This window comes from Hippoglossus stenolepis, chromosome 1 (genome assembly GCF_022539355.2).
Source record: "Hippoglossus stenolepis isolate QCI-W04-F060 chromosome 1, HSTE1.2, whole genome shotgun sequence".
NCBI lineage: Eukaryota > Metazoa > Chordata > Actinopteri > Pleuronectiformes > Pleuronectidae > Hippoglossus > Hippoglossus stenolepis.
Genome location: NC_061483.1, coordinates 566,514 through 581,211, shown reverse-complemented (window position 1 = coordinate 581,211; position 14,698 = coordinate 566,514). Strand labels below are relative to the sequence as shown.

General features: G+C 47.5%; 2 protein-coding genes across 2 annotated transcripts in view; both read right to left on the bottom strand.

The window, feature by feature from the left end:
• Nucleotides 1-213: 213 nt before the first annotated feature.
• LOC118109865 (zinc finger protein 319) lies at nucleotides 214-5,437 on the bottom strand. Its single transcript, XM_035157306.2, has 2 exons — nucleotides 5,110-5,437; nucleotides 214-3,611 (listed from the first exon to the last, which is right to left on the bottom strand). Exon 2 carries the CDS (start codon nucleotides 3,463-3,465, stop codon nucleotides 1,693-1,695), a length of 1,773 nt encoding a protein of 590 aa, XP_035013197.1. The 5' UTR covers nucleotides 3,466-3,611; nucleotides 5,110-5,437; the 3' UTR covers nucleotides 214-1,692.
• A 1,160-nt stretch (nucleotides 5,438-6,597) lies between these two features.
• jph3a (junctophilin 3a) overlaps nucleotides 6,598-14,698 on the bottom strand; it is a 13,403-nt gene continuing 5,302 nt past the window's right edge. The window contains exons 2-5 of the mRNA XM_035157293.2: nucleotides 12,173-12,953; nucleotides 11,620-11,744; nucleotides 10,096-11,351; nucleotides 6,598-8,372 (exon numbers count right to left, since the gene is read on the bottom strand). Of these exons, the coding sequence (XP_035013184.1) occupies nucleotides 8,292-8,372; nucleotides 10,096-11,351; nucleotides 11,620-11,744; nucleotides 12,173-12,953 (2,243 nt within the window). The 3' untranslated portion in view covers nucleotides 6,598-8,291. The remainder of the gene's footprint in view (nucleotides 8,373-10,095; nucleotides 11,352-11,619; nucleotides 11,745-12,172; nucleotides 12,954-14,698) is intronic.

The following is a 14,698-nucleotide window of genomic DNA, read 5'->3' as shown; positions in this document are numbered from 1 at the left end:
CAGAACCAAACAATGTTAATTTCATTTGACCTTTGTGCCTCTGCAGCTATGATCTGGACTGAGTGACATCATTGTAAACATCACAGAATATGACACTGTCCTCTGGGACTCATATTTTTCAGTTTCCTGACATTTTATAGACAATAATCGATTGATAATGAAAACAATAAAAGTTCTTATAATAGTTTGCTGTGATGAAACGATGCACACCTGTTTTTATAAGGGTGGTTTATTTGAATTCTGTATACAATATGAACAGGACTCTATATCGATATCCATGTGTAAATTCAACACTTCATTACACTTGCTCATCCTCCTGCAGGAGCTTTTCATGTTGACTCACCAGGACTGAAATCACTGTCATTACCTTTGACTGTGATTTTGGAAACTCCAAAAACCTTCTTTTAAATATACTGCAAAGATTGTACAGAATATAGGAAGCCACACGTTAAACTAAAGTACACGTTTTCTTACTTTATCCCTGGTATTAACCAACACGCAAGTTGTAACTTTGAGGCTACGTGGACTCATCTGCTGAGCGTCTGGTGTGGACCAGGAGGCGGAATCCTGTGAGGATGTAACAAGGCCAATTCATCAAAATAAAAAAACATGACTTTTGTTAGATCTAATCGCACAGTCACTAACACAGCTAGGTTGTGGCAAGTTAGCAGGATAATGCTCGTCTTGTCAGGTTGAACCTTGTGACGATCCATCTGGAACCGAAACTAAAGTGCTTGCAAAATACAGCAAGCTCATTCATCGTGAATACAAAAGCATGTAACAGAAGCACTATACAGTTCTCAATGTTTACATAAGCGTATACACACAATCTATAATATAACAGAGTAGACTATGCCATGAATCAGTAGTCATAAATATTATATTGTGCATGTTCTATTGCACGTCAAGTGTATGTATGACAAGATAGGTATGGGTTAGTTACCTAGATGTCATTGTTTTAATAAAAAGATGCAACAACACAGATTTCATAGGACACAGGCTATACATTTTCACAAATCCAATTTTTTTTCTTCTTCTTAGGATGTTTTCCTAAATAAACCAAACCTATAATACAACAGTGATATTTAAGTGTGATAAATACTCATGCACAAACAGATGAGACTACCTAAGATCTAGTATGTGAAAGTATACTGCTGCACAAGCCAGCCGCTAAGTACAGGTGGGAGGGTTCAGCTACACTGGACATGAAAGAAACAGAAAAACACAAAAGGAGTGACGGGTTTAAAATAAAAAGGCACGTGGATTTCAGAGGAGTTTAACATGAGCACACACACGTTATCTGACAACTGCCTGGAAATTGTTCCCATCTTTCTCGATGACAGAATCAACAGTTACAAAACAGACGATCACATGCAACCACAGAATAAGGTCCCACACTCTGTACTAAACAAAATCAAGATCTTCCCACATTTTACATTACAAGCCTTTTTCCTTCTTTCTTTCTTCCCCCCCCCTCCGAGTTCCAAAAGAAGAAGAGGGATCCTGACCCCCTCTGTCGGTTTAGGGTGTTTTACTCAATGGAGGATGAGGATGAGCCGAGTCCTACGAATACTAAAAATTATTAAAGATAATTAATGGGTGCATATTATAAACTACAAATGGGAGAGCAGGGGCTGGCCCACGTTGCTTTGAGGGCTAATGTCATGTTTGCTGTCTGAGGGGCACTGCTGTTCATGGGATGCAGGGGGCTTCGGGGAAACTCTCGCCCTCGGCAGTGTGCTGAACCGTGTGCTCCTGCAAAGCCGTGAGGTCGACGAAACGCTCCCCACACCACACACACTTAAACTGTGTCTCCCGCGAGTGCACGCTCTGGTGCTTGGCCAGGTGCTCGCGTTGCTTGAAGCTCTTGTCGCAGCTGGCACACTTGAAAGGCTTCTCTCCTGTGTGAACTCTGCGATGGCGCTGCAGCTCTGACGAGTACCTAAAGCGCTTTTCACAATCAGGACATTTCAGCGGCTTTTCTCGGGTCGGGTCGCAGCGGTGCTGGACGAACTCGGAGGACGACACAAAGCGCTTGTCGCACAGAGAGCATTTCAGCGGCTTCTCTGTGCAGTGAGAGTTCTGGTGGCGCTGCAGCGTTGAATTCTTTTTGTAACCTTTGCCACACACGTCGCACTTGTACGGCTTCTCCACTTCACCTCCACATTTGTGCCTCAGCAGCTCTCCTGATTGGCTGAAAGACTTCTGGCAGGATGCACATTTAAAAAGACTTTCCATACCGTGAACCTGCTGGTGGTAGAGCAGGTGGGACGGCTGCAGGAATCCCTTATCGCACAGGTTACACTTGAATGGGCGATCAGCTGGATTTTTGTGAGTGCGACGGTGGCGTACGAGCGCGTACTGCTGTTTGAAGCTCATCTGGCACTCCTCGCACTGGAAAGGTCGCTCCTCTGAGTGGGTGCGTTCGTGCTGCCGCAGGTCAGACGGGCGCTTGAAACTCTTTCCACATGAACCGCAGCGGAAAGGCCTCTCCCCCTCAGGCTGGCATTGATGGTGCAGGAGCTCGGACGACTCCTTAAAGTGCATCTCACACAAATTGCACTTGAACAGGTGCTCGCCCGAATGAGCGTACATGTGCCGCACAAGGTGAGAGCGATGCTTAAAGCTCTTCTCGCACACGGCGCATTTGTACGGCCGCTCAGAGCTGTGTGTGCGCTGGTGGTGTGCCAGGTGAGAAGACTGGCTGAAGCTTTTGTCACACGTGTCACATTTATACGGCTTTTCACCAGTGTGTACTCTCTCATGGCGGGTCAGCTCTGACAAATGTCGGAAGGCCTTATGGCACACTGAGCACTTATATGGCCTGTCGGGTGCAGAGGCCTCAAACGCAGGCGGAGACGAGGCACTGATCGCTGCACCGCCGCCGGACGTCTCGCCGGTGGAGGGCTGCTGGGGGTTGGCAGCTGACGAGGTCGGTGTGACGTTTCCAGACCCAGGCCGGTAGGTTTTCTCACAGATGGAGCACTTCATCGGGTTGTTCCCGTTGCCGTGCGAGTTGTGATGCTGAGCCAGGGAAGTGAGCAGCGAGAAGCCCATCTTACACACACCGCACACAAAAGGCTTCTGCTCCACCTGCACACACTGATGCTCCAGCAGGTCCGTCGCCTGGCTGAAGATCTTCATGCACTGCGTACACTGGAAGGATCGGTCCTGGTTCACCATGCACTGGTGCTCATGAGGGTTGGCCAGGTGAGATATGTCGTGACCGCAGGCTCCACACTTGTGCCCTCTCTCGCCTCCCACCTGCAGGGAGGGCTGCTGGGCTTGAACAGAGTGCTGCTGGCCGTGCTGGGGCTGCTGCAGCGAGGCATCGGCCTGCAGGACGACTCCGTACACTGTGCAGCCCAGGGGGTTGTCGGCCCCCTGGGGGAGCGTGTGCACTACAGAGGGTGGAGCCACTGCATGCTGCTGCTGCCATGCCTCCGTCATCGCTCCACTTCGCATGCAGGGACTCGATGCTCGGGAGAAGAGGGGGGTTCAGCTCCAAGCTGCAGGGCTGGATGTGCTTCTAGAAACGGTAACTAGCACACAGAGAGGATCCGAGTGCTATGTCTGCATGTACACACCTCCTTTGAGACGGACGAGGAAATCTGGAGGGAAATAAAAAAAACTGTAACGTAAACAACATTATTAAATATACATGAAGCAAAAGAAAGATTTGAACGAGTAAATACAATGAAATGCAGACGTTAACAGTTCAGTCCTGTGGAAACACAGCAGCTTCCAACATGATCTATTATAAAAAGCAATGTACAAGATGAAACCTTCACACATTGTAGGCTTCGTTTCAGGGAATGGTGGATTCTGTCTTATTGTCAGGAAATAAACAGTGAATTAGATCCATCGATTGACACGAAGACAATGAATCGTCCTTTGATGATCAGTAATAATTAGACTTTGATCCAGGTTTGGACAGCTTCCTTGGGTTCAAAGCTTCAGACATATTTCTATCTCACCTCATGCCCTGATTCCACACAATTATAGTGTTTATTTATAGTTTTATACCTAAATTTCTGTCACGCATTCAATGTTTTTATTCTTTTATGACTGATTGTTAGTTTTTAAGTAATATACAAAGATGCTATTACGAATATTATTCGCTTGGCAGAAAAATAATTGTAGTATTTTCATAATCTTCATTTCTTCAATAGTTTTTAAGCACAAATTGAGCAAAAACCAAATCCTCAGACTCTGAAGTCAAAGGTTTTGCTGTTTTAATTCTCACGTGACTTTGTTAATTAAACATTTGTCTCTGCAAAGTGACGATTGAATTGGATTCATGATTTAGTTTCAATGAACAAAAAGAGAATCTAAATAATAGTTTGTTGATTAGTCAGATCCCATAATTCATTTGAGGACGTCACCACACATTTCATCGTGCAGATTCTCCCCAGATGAATGAAGAAGGAACAGAAGCAGTCCAGAGGAGAAGCCACAGAAGATCTGGAGCAAACCTCGGTTTGCACACAGCTGAGGCTGCTCCTGCAGATAGACGGTGACAAGCTCCAGGACGGTTCACTGGGACCGAAACATTCACGGTTATAAAGCAAGAAGTGGGCTCGGTCTATTTCCTGAAACGCACGTCAGTGTGTAGCGGTCGTATCTCTGCTGTAAACGCGCATTTTACAGGTTAAACGGTGCAAACGAGCCGCGGACGCACGGATCATGTGTCCGCGGCTCGATCAGGTTTCATTCCAGATCAAAATGTCGTTTTCTACACAAACTGTTTCGGTTTCAGGACGCAGCGGCTAACAGGCGTTAGCTTGTGGGCTAACAGCTAAAGCTAACGCTTCCAAACACCTGGAGCTTCTCTGATATTTCCTCCATCTTCCTCTGCGGGGAACGAACGCACCCAGCGGCGGCTTCCGTGGGACCGATCTGCGCATTCGGACCCAGGCAGAGGCGGAGGAGCCCGGGGCGACGGCGGCTTCCAGGCCGCGTCGCCTCGGTAGAAAAGCCGCTTAATGGCCGGACGGAGGCTCCGCGGCGAGCAGGCCTCCCGGAGCCCGAACCGGAGCAGCCGAGCAGCGCGAACCTCCTCACAAATACACGACCGACCGGAACAATGACGGCTCCCCGGTAACTCACCGAGCGGCTCACCGACGCGTCTCGCTGCCGCCTGGGCTCGACAGCCTTCGGTGTGTGTGGGACTCGGAGGACCGGCGGTGGATGCGCTTGAAGCCGGACGCCATCCCCCTGCAGACGGACGGACACCGGAAACCGCCCCGGAGCGACCCGCCGAGCTGCCGCTGCTACAGCCGCTCCATCCCGGAGCCTCACCGGGAGCCCGAGGAGAGAACCGGGGAGAACCGGGGAGAACCGGGAGGAACCGGGAGGAACCGAGTCCGACAGGAAAGATAGAAACCGGATCAAAGGAAAAAAGATCTGCTTTTAAAACACTGTCAGAGGCAGTTCCTCACTGTGGCTGCAGGGGGCGCTGTGGCTCTCATTCATTCAAGTCTTTAAAATACTTTAAGATTCATATTCATATTAAATATAAATAACTCCTGTTTGATGACAGTTGTTCTTCAGTTCTACTTCATCTTGGTGCAGGGTTCGAGTCCCCTGAACTTCCCACGTGATAACACATCAGGAGAAGACCCCGAAGCTCCAGATGTGTTGAGTGAAACACGAGTGTAAAGAATAAAGTTCACTGATTGTTACGAGTCATCTGCTGAAAGGGACCATGTTGTGTTTACTTACAATATTTATATATATAATTAGATATATATATAAAACTGCTGATTTATTTCAGCTCATCTCAGGACACAAAGATTCGCACATTTACAGAAGTGGTTTGTTAAACCTCTTTTCACAGCAGAGGACATTTGTAAAAACATGTAAACGCAGTGAGCAGTGATGTTCATTAACACACTTGGTTTATTATACTCACCAACGTGCTATGAAGTGGAAACGTTGGCCTTGAAAATGTTCAGGTTTTCTTCACAACTCATTTATTAATAGTGACATTTGTCTGTTGTATATTTTCTGACTTGTGGTATTTAAAGGGACAGTTTTTGGAATCTGGAGCTGAAAGAGTCAAATTAAAATCCTCCTCACTATGTTCTCATCATAACCTGTTTTCTTGTTATTCAGAAAATTAAAGAAACAGAAACTAAAAACCATTGTGTTACTTAAGAACGAGCCTTTATATTTACATCAGAAGCAGATCGTCATTAATGACCTACACATATTGTACATATTTATATACACTATATACATTCACTGTCTTATTTTATATATAGTAATTAATTAATGAATTTATATTTCTCATCTCATCTCTTTTGACCTGATACTTTTGTTCTTTAACTTATGTAAAACTTTTCATTTAGTATTTCTGCATTGTGGTTTTTCTACTTTTACTTCAGTCAAGAGTATTTCTCTCATCACTGGTCCCGTTTTATTTGTCCTCATCCAACTCGACCTCACGCAGTAGTAGAAGTAGAATTAGTAGTAGCAGCAACTGCATAAGTAGTAGTAGTAGTAGTAGTAGTAGTAGTAGTAGGTGCAGTTTCCTTCAGCAGCTTTCATGAAGTACAACAATCACAGACGGCATCAATAACCACACCAGACTCATTAATTTCAAACATTTCATTATTTTCTCCACATTAACTTTGAAACAACCTCATAAACCAAAGAGTAAGAAAGAGCATGCTCGGGCATGCAATGATGTCACAACATGATGATGCCACTGGGTGCGAAGTATAAAACATACAGTAGCAGAGAGTTTCTTTTTATATCATTCATAAACTCTGGACATTTTCAGTATCCACTGAGAGTTAAAAGCTAGCGTTTATTTTACACCGCTCTCCATGTCTCACGTAGCCTCGTGTTGCTGGATAAAAGAGACGAGAGGGAGAAACTCACACACTGACACCAGATTGAGCAGGCGAAACAAACATGCTGAAAAAAATCTCATCCGGCCCAAAGAGTGTCTGGAAATGACACCGTACAAACCCCGTGTTTCCCTTTTTGACTGGTCCACCAGGGGGAGTGGGAGAGAGACCAAACAGTGCATGCCATTTCAGGGTGAGGAGGAAGGGTTGCATGTCGGGGGGTGGGGGGGGTCACCTTCCCTAATGTTGAAGGGTCGTCTCCTCGTCGTCTGCCCACGTGGGGGTTTGATAGGGCCGCGGTTTAAATCAATTTGAGAAGGAAAATGGATAAATACGAGGCACTCAGCATTCTCTCTGTCTTGCAAACTGCAAAAGTAAGAAACTTGAATAATAATGACACATACACATATATAGTAGAATTAGTGGTTATAACATAACAGTCTCAAGGCTGTACAAAGGGGCAAGGCTGAATCCTCCTCAGTATGTCAGCAGTTACATGTGTCTATGTGGTTTTCTCTTTGCGTGCGAATGTGTGCGTCATGTGGGTCGACATTAAATTTCACTTCACTTCACGATGAACTGGTGGATGTTCCTCGAGGGGTCAGGCGCTCGGGTCTTGGCCGGCGTCGGTCGATGGCGTTTGATTCGCGGATCAAACGTGAATCTGATTGGGTCAGATTCTGTGACGTGGTCGGACGTGAAGTGATTTCCAAATCTCCTGCCGACAGGTGCAGTGACAAGAAGTGACAGTCGGGATGAGTGCGTACAAATGAGGACAGAACGGTGATGTTAAAGGGATAGAAAATGCACTTTTTAAAATCCCACACAGCCTCATGCAATGGTTGTGTGTTTATGTTTGTGGAAAAATAAGAAAAGAATAATGACGGAGCCCTTTAAAATGGATCTACTCTTGCAGCATAGTTCTGTATGTAGCGCATAGTGCGGAGGGACTGGTGGACTGAGAGGGCAAAGGGTTCAAAGGCAAAGGGGGTTATTGTGTGTGGATGAAGTGAGTGTGTCATGTTTCTCATGATAACCAGGAAACAAGAGTTGCTATATTCTTATCTAAAGCGGTGGAAAATAAAACGGATGCCTGTGCCATCTCCAGTCCCTTTAGCAGTATGTGATGGACACCCATGCATGTGGTCCTGGTGCACCACGCTCGTCTGAAGCTGCACTTTACCTTCTTCCACCAATAACCCTCCTCTGTGGTCACAAGCTCAAAACAAGCATTTGAAAAGGAAGAGTTCTCAGAGAAACTGAATCGGGTGTTGACAGAGGTGAAGAGTCCGGTAGCAACAGTAGAAAGGCTCTGATGTGTCCGTCACTCCGGCTGCGGGCTCCAGTCCAATCGGCAAAATGTCCGTCCCAGTAAGTAATAATATAATATACCGTAGTTATCAATAAGTCTTAGTAGATCATACCTGTATAAGCTTAAATAAAGAAGTGAATGAAAAGAATGGCTACTCCAATATTGAGTAAAATGACCATAACCACCAGAATAGAGCTGGAGCCCTAAAAGAGAGAGAGAGAGAGAGAGAGAGAGAGAGAGCAGTTACTACACAACACAAACCAGAAACACACACTTCACCATGAACAGAACAATCAATAAGTGATCAAGTGCTGATTGTAATAGTATCTGCTGCAGCTTCATTAGATCCTTTAATAAGTTACATACAAACAATCGCCCTACGACGTTTTATTATTCTCACAGTTCTTCTTGTAAAGTGGAATTCTGATCATTTCTGATGTGGACAATGTCGTTGATTTGACTATGATGGTCATCACCCCATGTTTCAGAGTTTAGAGACATGGAGAGCAAGAAAGAGAGAGAGAGAGAGAGAGAGAGAGAGAGAGAGAGAGAGAGAGAGAGAGACAGAGAGAGAGAGAGAGAGAGAGAGAGAGAGAGAGAGAGAGAGAGGGAGAGAGAGAGAGAGAGAGAGAGAGAGAGAGAGAGAGAGAGAGAGAGAGAGACAGAGAGAGAGAGAGAGAGAGAGAGGAGAGACAGAGAGAGAGAGAGAGAGAGAGACAGAGAGAGAGAGAGAGAGAGAGAGAGAGAGAGAGAGAGGGAGAGACAGAGAGAGAGAGAGAGAGAGAGAGAGACAGAGAGAGAGAGAGAGAGAGAGACAGAGAGAGAGAGAGAGAGAGAGAGAGAGAGAGAGAGAGAGGGAGAGAGAGAGACAGAGAGAGAGAGCGAGAGAGAGACAGAGAGAGAGAGAGAGACAGAGAGAGAGAGAGAGAGAGAGGGAGAGAGAGAGAGAGAGAGAGAGAGAGAGAGGGAGAGAGAGAGAGAGAGAGAGAGAGAGAGAGAGAGAGAGAGAGAGAGAGAGAGAGAGAGAGAGAGAGAGAGGGAGAGAGAGAGAGAGAGAGAGAGAGAGAGAGACAGAGAGAGAGACAGAGAGAGAGAGAGAGAGAGAGAGAGAGAGAGAGAGAGAGAGAGAGAGAGAGAGAGAGAGAGAGAGAGAGAGAGAGAGAGAGAGAGAGAGAGGGAGAACAAGCAGAGGAGGGATAACGAGCTGCTGTTGAGTTCAGAGTGAGACGACTCGTTTAACGAGTTGTGTGTAATGTTGTAACAGTTCTGCAAATTAAAAAGATCAAAGTCTGTGGTGAAGGTGGCTCCTCCCCCACAGGAAACACTGCAGCTCCTGACACAAGCTGAAACACCTGACCTCTGACCTCTGACCTCTGACCGCTGACCCCTGACCTCTGGTCTGAACATCCGTCAACAAGTGAGAAGTTAAACAGTTAAAATTGCAAGAGGCCGCTCAGAGTCCAGTCTGCTCTGATTGGTCAGAGCAGGAGATGGGTCTTAAAGAGACAGGAGCTAAAACCAAGACTTTGAGACAGAGGCTGAAAGAGGAGCTGCAGCGATGGACAGTCTGAGGAACGTGATTCTGAACATTAGAGCATGAAAACATTTTACAGTCATAACACTCGTTAAAATGATCAACCTCCGCCTTCAATAATTGAATTAAAACCTTAGTTCCACTGAAGGTGATTCCTGCTCAGAGCAGCTGTGTGGATGTTGAACATGAGTCACACTCAGAGATTTTTACTCTTTCTGCCTAAATAATTAAACACTAGATTTGAGGATTTCCAGTAAATCAGGCTGAATACATGTTTCCCACACGGCTCGTAGTTTGGTTTGAATGTTTCCATCTAAATCAAAAAGAGGAATACTTCATATTGTTCCTACTGATAATTGTAATCTGAGTCTCTTTAAGGTGAGCGTACTCACTGAGTTTGATTTGAGCGTGAGATGATCTCCTTCCTGCTCCAGAGTGATGGGTTGAGACTTTAGGGGCGGGGAGAGGGTGAGGTCCCTGTGCAGCGGCCACTCCTCCAGCTCCGCCCCCACATTCAGGTTGTCCAGCATCTGTACAGAGTCCATGGATCCTTCTCTGACCGGCCGCAGGCCTCGGGCTCGCAGCCTGTTGTTCTGGGGGGCCGGGGACTGGTGGCCCAGCCCCCTAGACATTTGTGAGTCCGGACACTGAAGCCTCATGTCCACCGTATAGTCATTCATCCGCTCCTCGTCCTGCTCTGTGAGGCGTGAGTGGGCGGGGCTCCACCTAAGGGTGCTCTCGGCAGTCCAGCCCACGGTGAGGCCGTCGAGCCTTTGGTCGGTTCCAGCGTGCTCGTTATGCTCGTTAAGCTTGTGGTTGGAGGGGTTGTGCTGCTTCGGATGGTGGTTGGAGTAGACATGCTCTCGAGGGTTATAAGTAGAGGAGACGTGGTCCTTTGCATTGTGATTAGAGGAGATATAATCTTGGGACTTGTGATTGGAAGAAGCATGCTCAGAAGTCTTGTGATTGGACATGTTATGTTCCAAGGCTTTGTGATTGGATAAAATGTGCACCTGCGGCTTGTAGTTGGAAGAGGCGTGCTCGCAGGGCTTATGATTGGTGGAAGAATGATCCCATGTTTTGTGATTGGAGGATGAGTACTCCCTCGACTTGTGATTGGAGGAGGCGTGCTTGGAGGGCTTTTGGTTGGACAGGGAGTGCTCCCACGCTCTGTAGGAGGAAGCGTGTTCCCGTGACTTGTGATTGGACGAGGATTTCTCCCGCGGTTTGTGGTTGGACAGAGGGGTTTGCTCGTGGCCGTTAATTTGGGCCTCCTGCTCCTCCAGAAGGGAGGGCGTGGTGGAGCGGCTGCTGCCCCCCCGCTCCGGGTACATGTCATCGGTCCAGTTGTTAGCCCCTCCGCTCGGCAGATCCACCCCCCGCCCCTCCACCAGCACCTGGATCTCGGCCCCGCCCTGATCATCCACGGCACTCTGGCGCATGAAGCAAGCATTTCTGGGGCGGTGGGCGTGCTTGGGGGGGCTGTGGGGCGGCGAGGTGGGTACGCTCAGCACGGGGCTCAGATCAGGTGTTATCACAGGCGGCGTGGTGTCCGGCGTGCACAGCTCCGGACTGTCTGTCCCCGTGGAGATGACCTCGTGGTCTTTGTCCTTGGCGTCCTGGTGCTTGGGCCTTTGACATTCGAGCCCTATGAAGACAGTTGGAGAGAAGAACCAATGAAACGATTTGGCTCTAATTGTGTGTGTGTGTGTGTGTGTGTGTGTGTGTGTGTGTGTGGTGAGTGTGTGTGTGTGTGTGTGTGTGTGTGTGTGTGTGTGTGTGAGTGTGTATGTGTGTGTGTGTGTGTGAGTGTGATGTGTGTGTGTGTGTGTGTGTGTGTGAGTGTGTGTGTGTGTGTGTGTGTGTGTGTGAGTGTGTGTGTGTGTGTGTGTGTGTGTGTGAGTGTGTGTGCTCACCGTTCCCGTAGATGTGGAAGGAGGGGGACAGCTCCTTGGCAGTGATCCGGGCCAGTCGACACTCCTCTGTGGCTTTGAGTGCGACTCCTTCCGCCGCCTCCGCCTTCCCCCGAGCGTGGCTCATCCTGAACATCACAGGCACAAACATTCTGACTTTGAAGGTTTCACCACCTTTCTTTATTATCAAAGCACCAACAGGGAGGATAATTACAGACATTACTGATTTAGGAACATTTCAATTCCTGTGATCTTGTGCGAGCAAATGATTCATTCAAGTAAAATGCTTCTTACGCATCAATGCATGAACGATAATCCTTCAATAAGAGAAACAACTTTTACGATGTGACCCAAATGTATTTTCTGCTTCACGGTGATGACAAAAGTCAATTTTGTTTAGATTTAGTGTTTTTTGTTTGAATTGTTTTATAATTTCTTTGTGAGTTTAAAATAATCGTTGATAATAATAATCATAATTTAATCTGAAGGTGGAGAGAACATAAAGGACCTCGATGGTGAAAATGCTACGTTTGTTATGTTAAGGTACCGGTCTGACCTGGACATGGCGATCTCTGCTTTCTGCTTGGCGAGGTCTGCGGCCTTCTCAGCGGCTTCGACCGCTCGGTCCACCTTCTCCCTGATCTTACTGGCCCTCAGTGGAATCAGGTTCTTGCGCTTTCCGCTCACCAGCACGTTCTGCTTGTACTTCCCCTCCTCCTTGGTGCTGTCAGGGAAGGTGGTGCAGCCGTATCCATGCCTCTTGTTCCCCACCCATTCGCCTGTGTAATGGAGGCCGTCCGAACGGCGGCTCACGCCCCAGCCCGCCCTCTGGTCGCTCCGCCACTCCCCTGCATACATTTCAGTGACAGTGGCGTCCACAGGGGGGCCCTGCTCGCCCTCGCTGGCGTTGGAGTGGATGTCGGAGGCCGCAGAGCTGACGGTGCTCATGCCGGCCTCGCTGCAGAAGGAGCTCTGCTTGCTGAGCTGACTGGCCAGCGAGCTTTTGGACTCGGAGCGTCGCAGCTTCAGGCCGCTCAGGATGGACTGACGGAAACGACCTTTTCTTTTCCTCTGGCGTTCAGCTTCACTTGGCGCCGTCAGAGCAAACCCACCTCGGCCCACTGGGCTCCCGGCCAGCCCGGCCACCACCCCATCTGTGGGCGCGGTGGTGGTGCCGTCCTCCAGCACAGCCGGGACGCCGTGGCTGTGCTCGGAGCGGAGGGAGTTTATTGATGTTCGCAGAGGGAAGAGGATGATGGCCGCCATGCCGTACGGTACACTCTGCCGCACGCCATAACCATGACGCATCCCACCCAACCACTGGCCTTGGTAGGTTCCTGAGGACAAACACATGAAAGGGGGTCAGGTTCCACAACTCTGGTTCTGACTGAGATACCTCAACAACTTGTAGTTGAATTACAAACATTCAACGATGAAGCTTAGTGTCTCTGACCTGTCCTCTAGCGCCACCACCAGGTTGACATCTATCTAGTATCTCAACTATGAGTCACTTTTCATCAGGAGGAAAGAAAAGCTGCAGACATCAGCCTCAGCGCTGCTTTGTGTTCGAGATCAAGAGTGTTTCATTTCTACACGACTGAGAAACAGCTTCAAGTTACGATTTCAAACCAAGTTCATCATTCGAAGCTACTTGGTTGTACAAGTGAAAACTGACGGCTCAGCTCAGTGTGTGTTCTAGTTGTGTGTTTTTAAATCTTTCTCTTTAACAGATGCATTATAACTTCACATGTGTAACAGTTTGTGTGGAAGCAGGAGTAAGAGTCAGATTTCTTTCACTGCACTAACATTCATATATGTACTTTTTTACAGGCAGTGATTTTATTTATCAAGTGTAGAAGAACAATCAACATCTGTAAGTCTGTTCTAAAAACCTCCTTGTGAATCTTCTTCAAAACATTCAAACATGATCAGGAATAAAAATCTTTAGTCACAAATGAAAATCCGTCCACGACAGAGATCAACTCTCCATCGACAGCAACGCAAGATAAACTGCAGTGGATGGTGGAGCAGCCACAGGACACTGAGCAGGATCTGCTGGAGGTCCAGATCTTACAGCCTCCATCTTCTCCTGGAGCACGAGCTGAAGCAGGCTCATGTTTCCAGGCAGGAAACCAGCCGGCGGTTTCATTGGAGGAGAGCAGCACAAAGCTGGAGAGGTTTTATGTCGAGAGACATTTAACAGCTGCACTCGCACCTTTATGCAATCTGGCATCAATCTGGGCTCGTTCTGTGTGAATCACTTTGCCACCGAGTCACTCGACAGGAACTAGGTCTGAATCTATCAGGTTTGAAACAGAGAAAGTTCAGTGACTCTAAACCTGTTTCTTCATATTTAACCAAAACCTCATCTCTCACTAAACTGAACCAGGGATATGAACCCTGCTCTCTGGTGTGACAGTCATGTGATCATGTGCAGTCATGTGACAGCCATGTGACAGTCATGTGACAGCCATGTGACAGTCATGTGACAGTCATGTGACAGCCATGTGACAGTCATGTGACAGCCATGTGACAGCCATGTGACAGTCATGTGACAGCCATGTGACAGCCATGTGACAGTCATGTGACAGTCATGTGACAGTCATGTGACAGCCATGTGACAGCCATGTGACAGTCATGTGACAGTCATGTGACAGCCATGTGACAGTCATGTGACAGTCATGTGACAGCCATGTGACAGTCATGTGACAGTCATGTGACAGCCATGTGACAGTCATGTGACGTGTGGTACGACCACCATCCACCCTGACCACCTCCTTGTCCTGTCGATACATCCATGTGACACTGACGCAGTTTAAACCACAGACATGACAGCTCCTCAAAAGTGAAGCCAAATCATCTGCATCGCCCCCTGGTGACTTACTGCAGTATATACCCCACCTCCTCCATGTTAGCAGATGGGACATGGACCACACACAAAAATCTAAGTAGACATTAAATAAATGTTTGTGAAGATGTTTCTGTCATTTCAGGTCGTTCTCATCTCACTGAAGTTTGTTCAAGTGTTTCTGATCAGTTTGGTTTATTTAGTTATTTGATGATATGAAAACAGGCTGAGACG

Bases quoted from the DNA above. Each gene is read 5' to 3' on its own strand.
- LOC118109865 (XM_035157306.2), bottom strand. From the start codon at position 3,465: ATGCGAAGTGGAGCGATGACGGAGGCATGGCAGCAGCAGCATGCAGTG.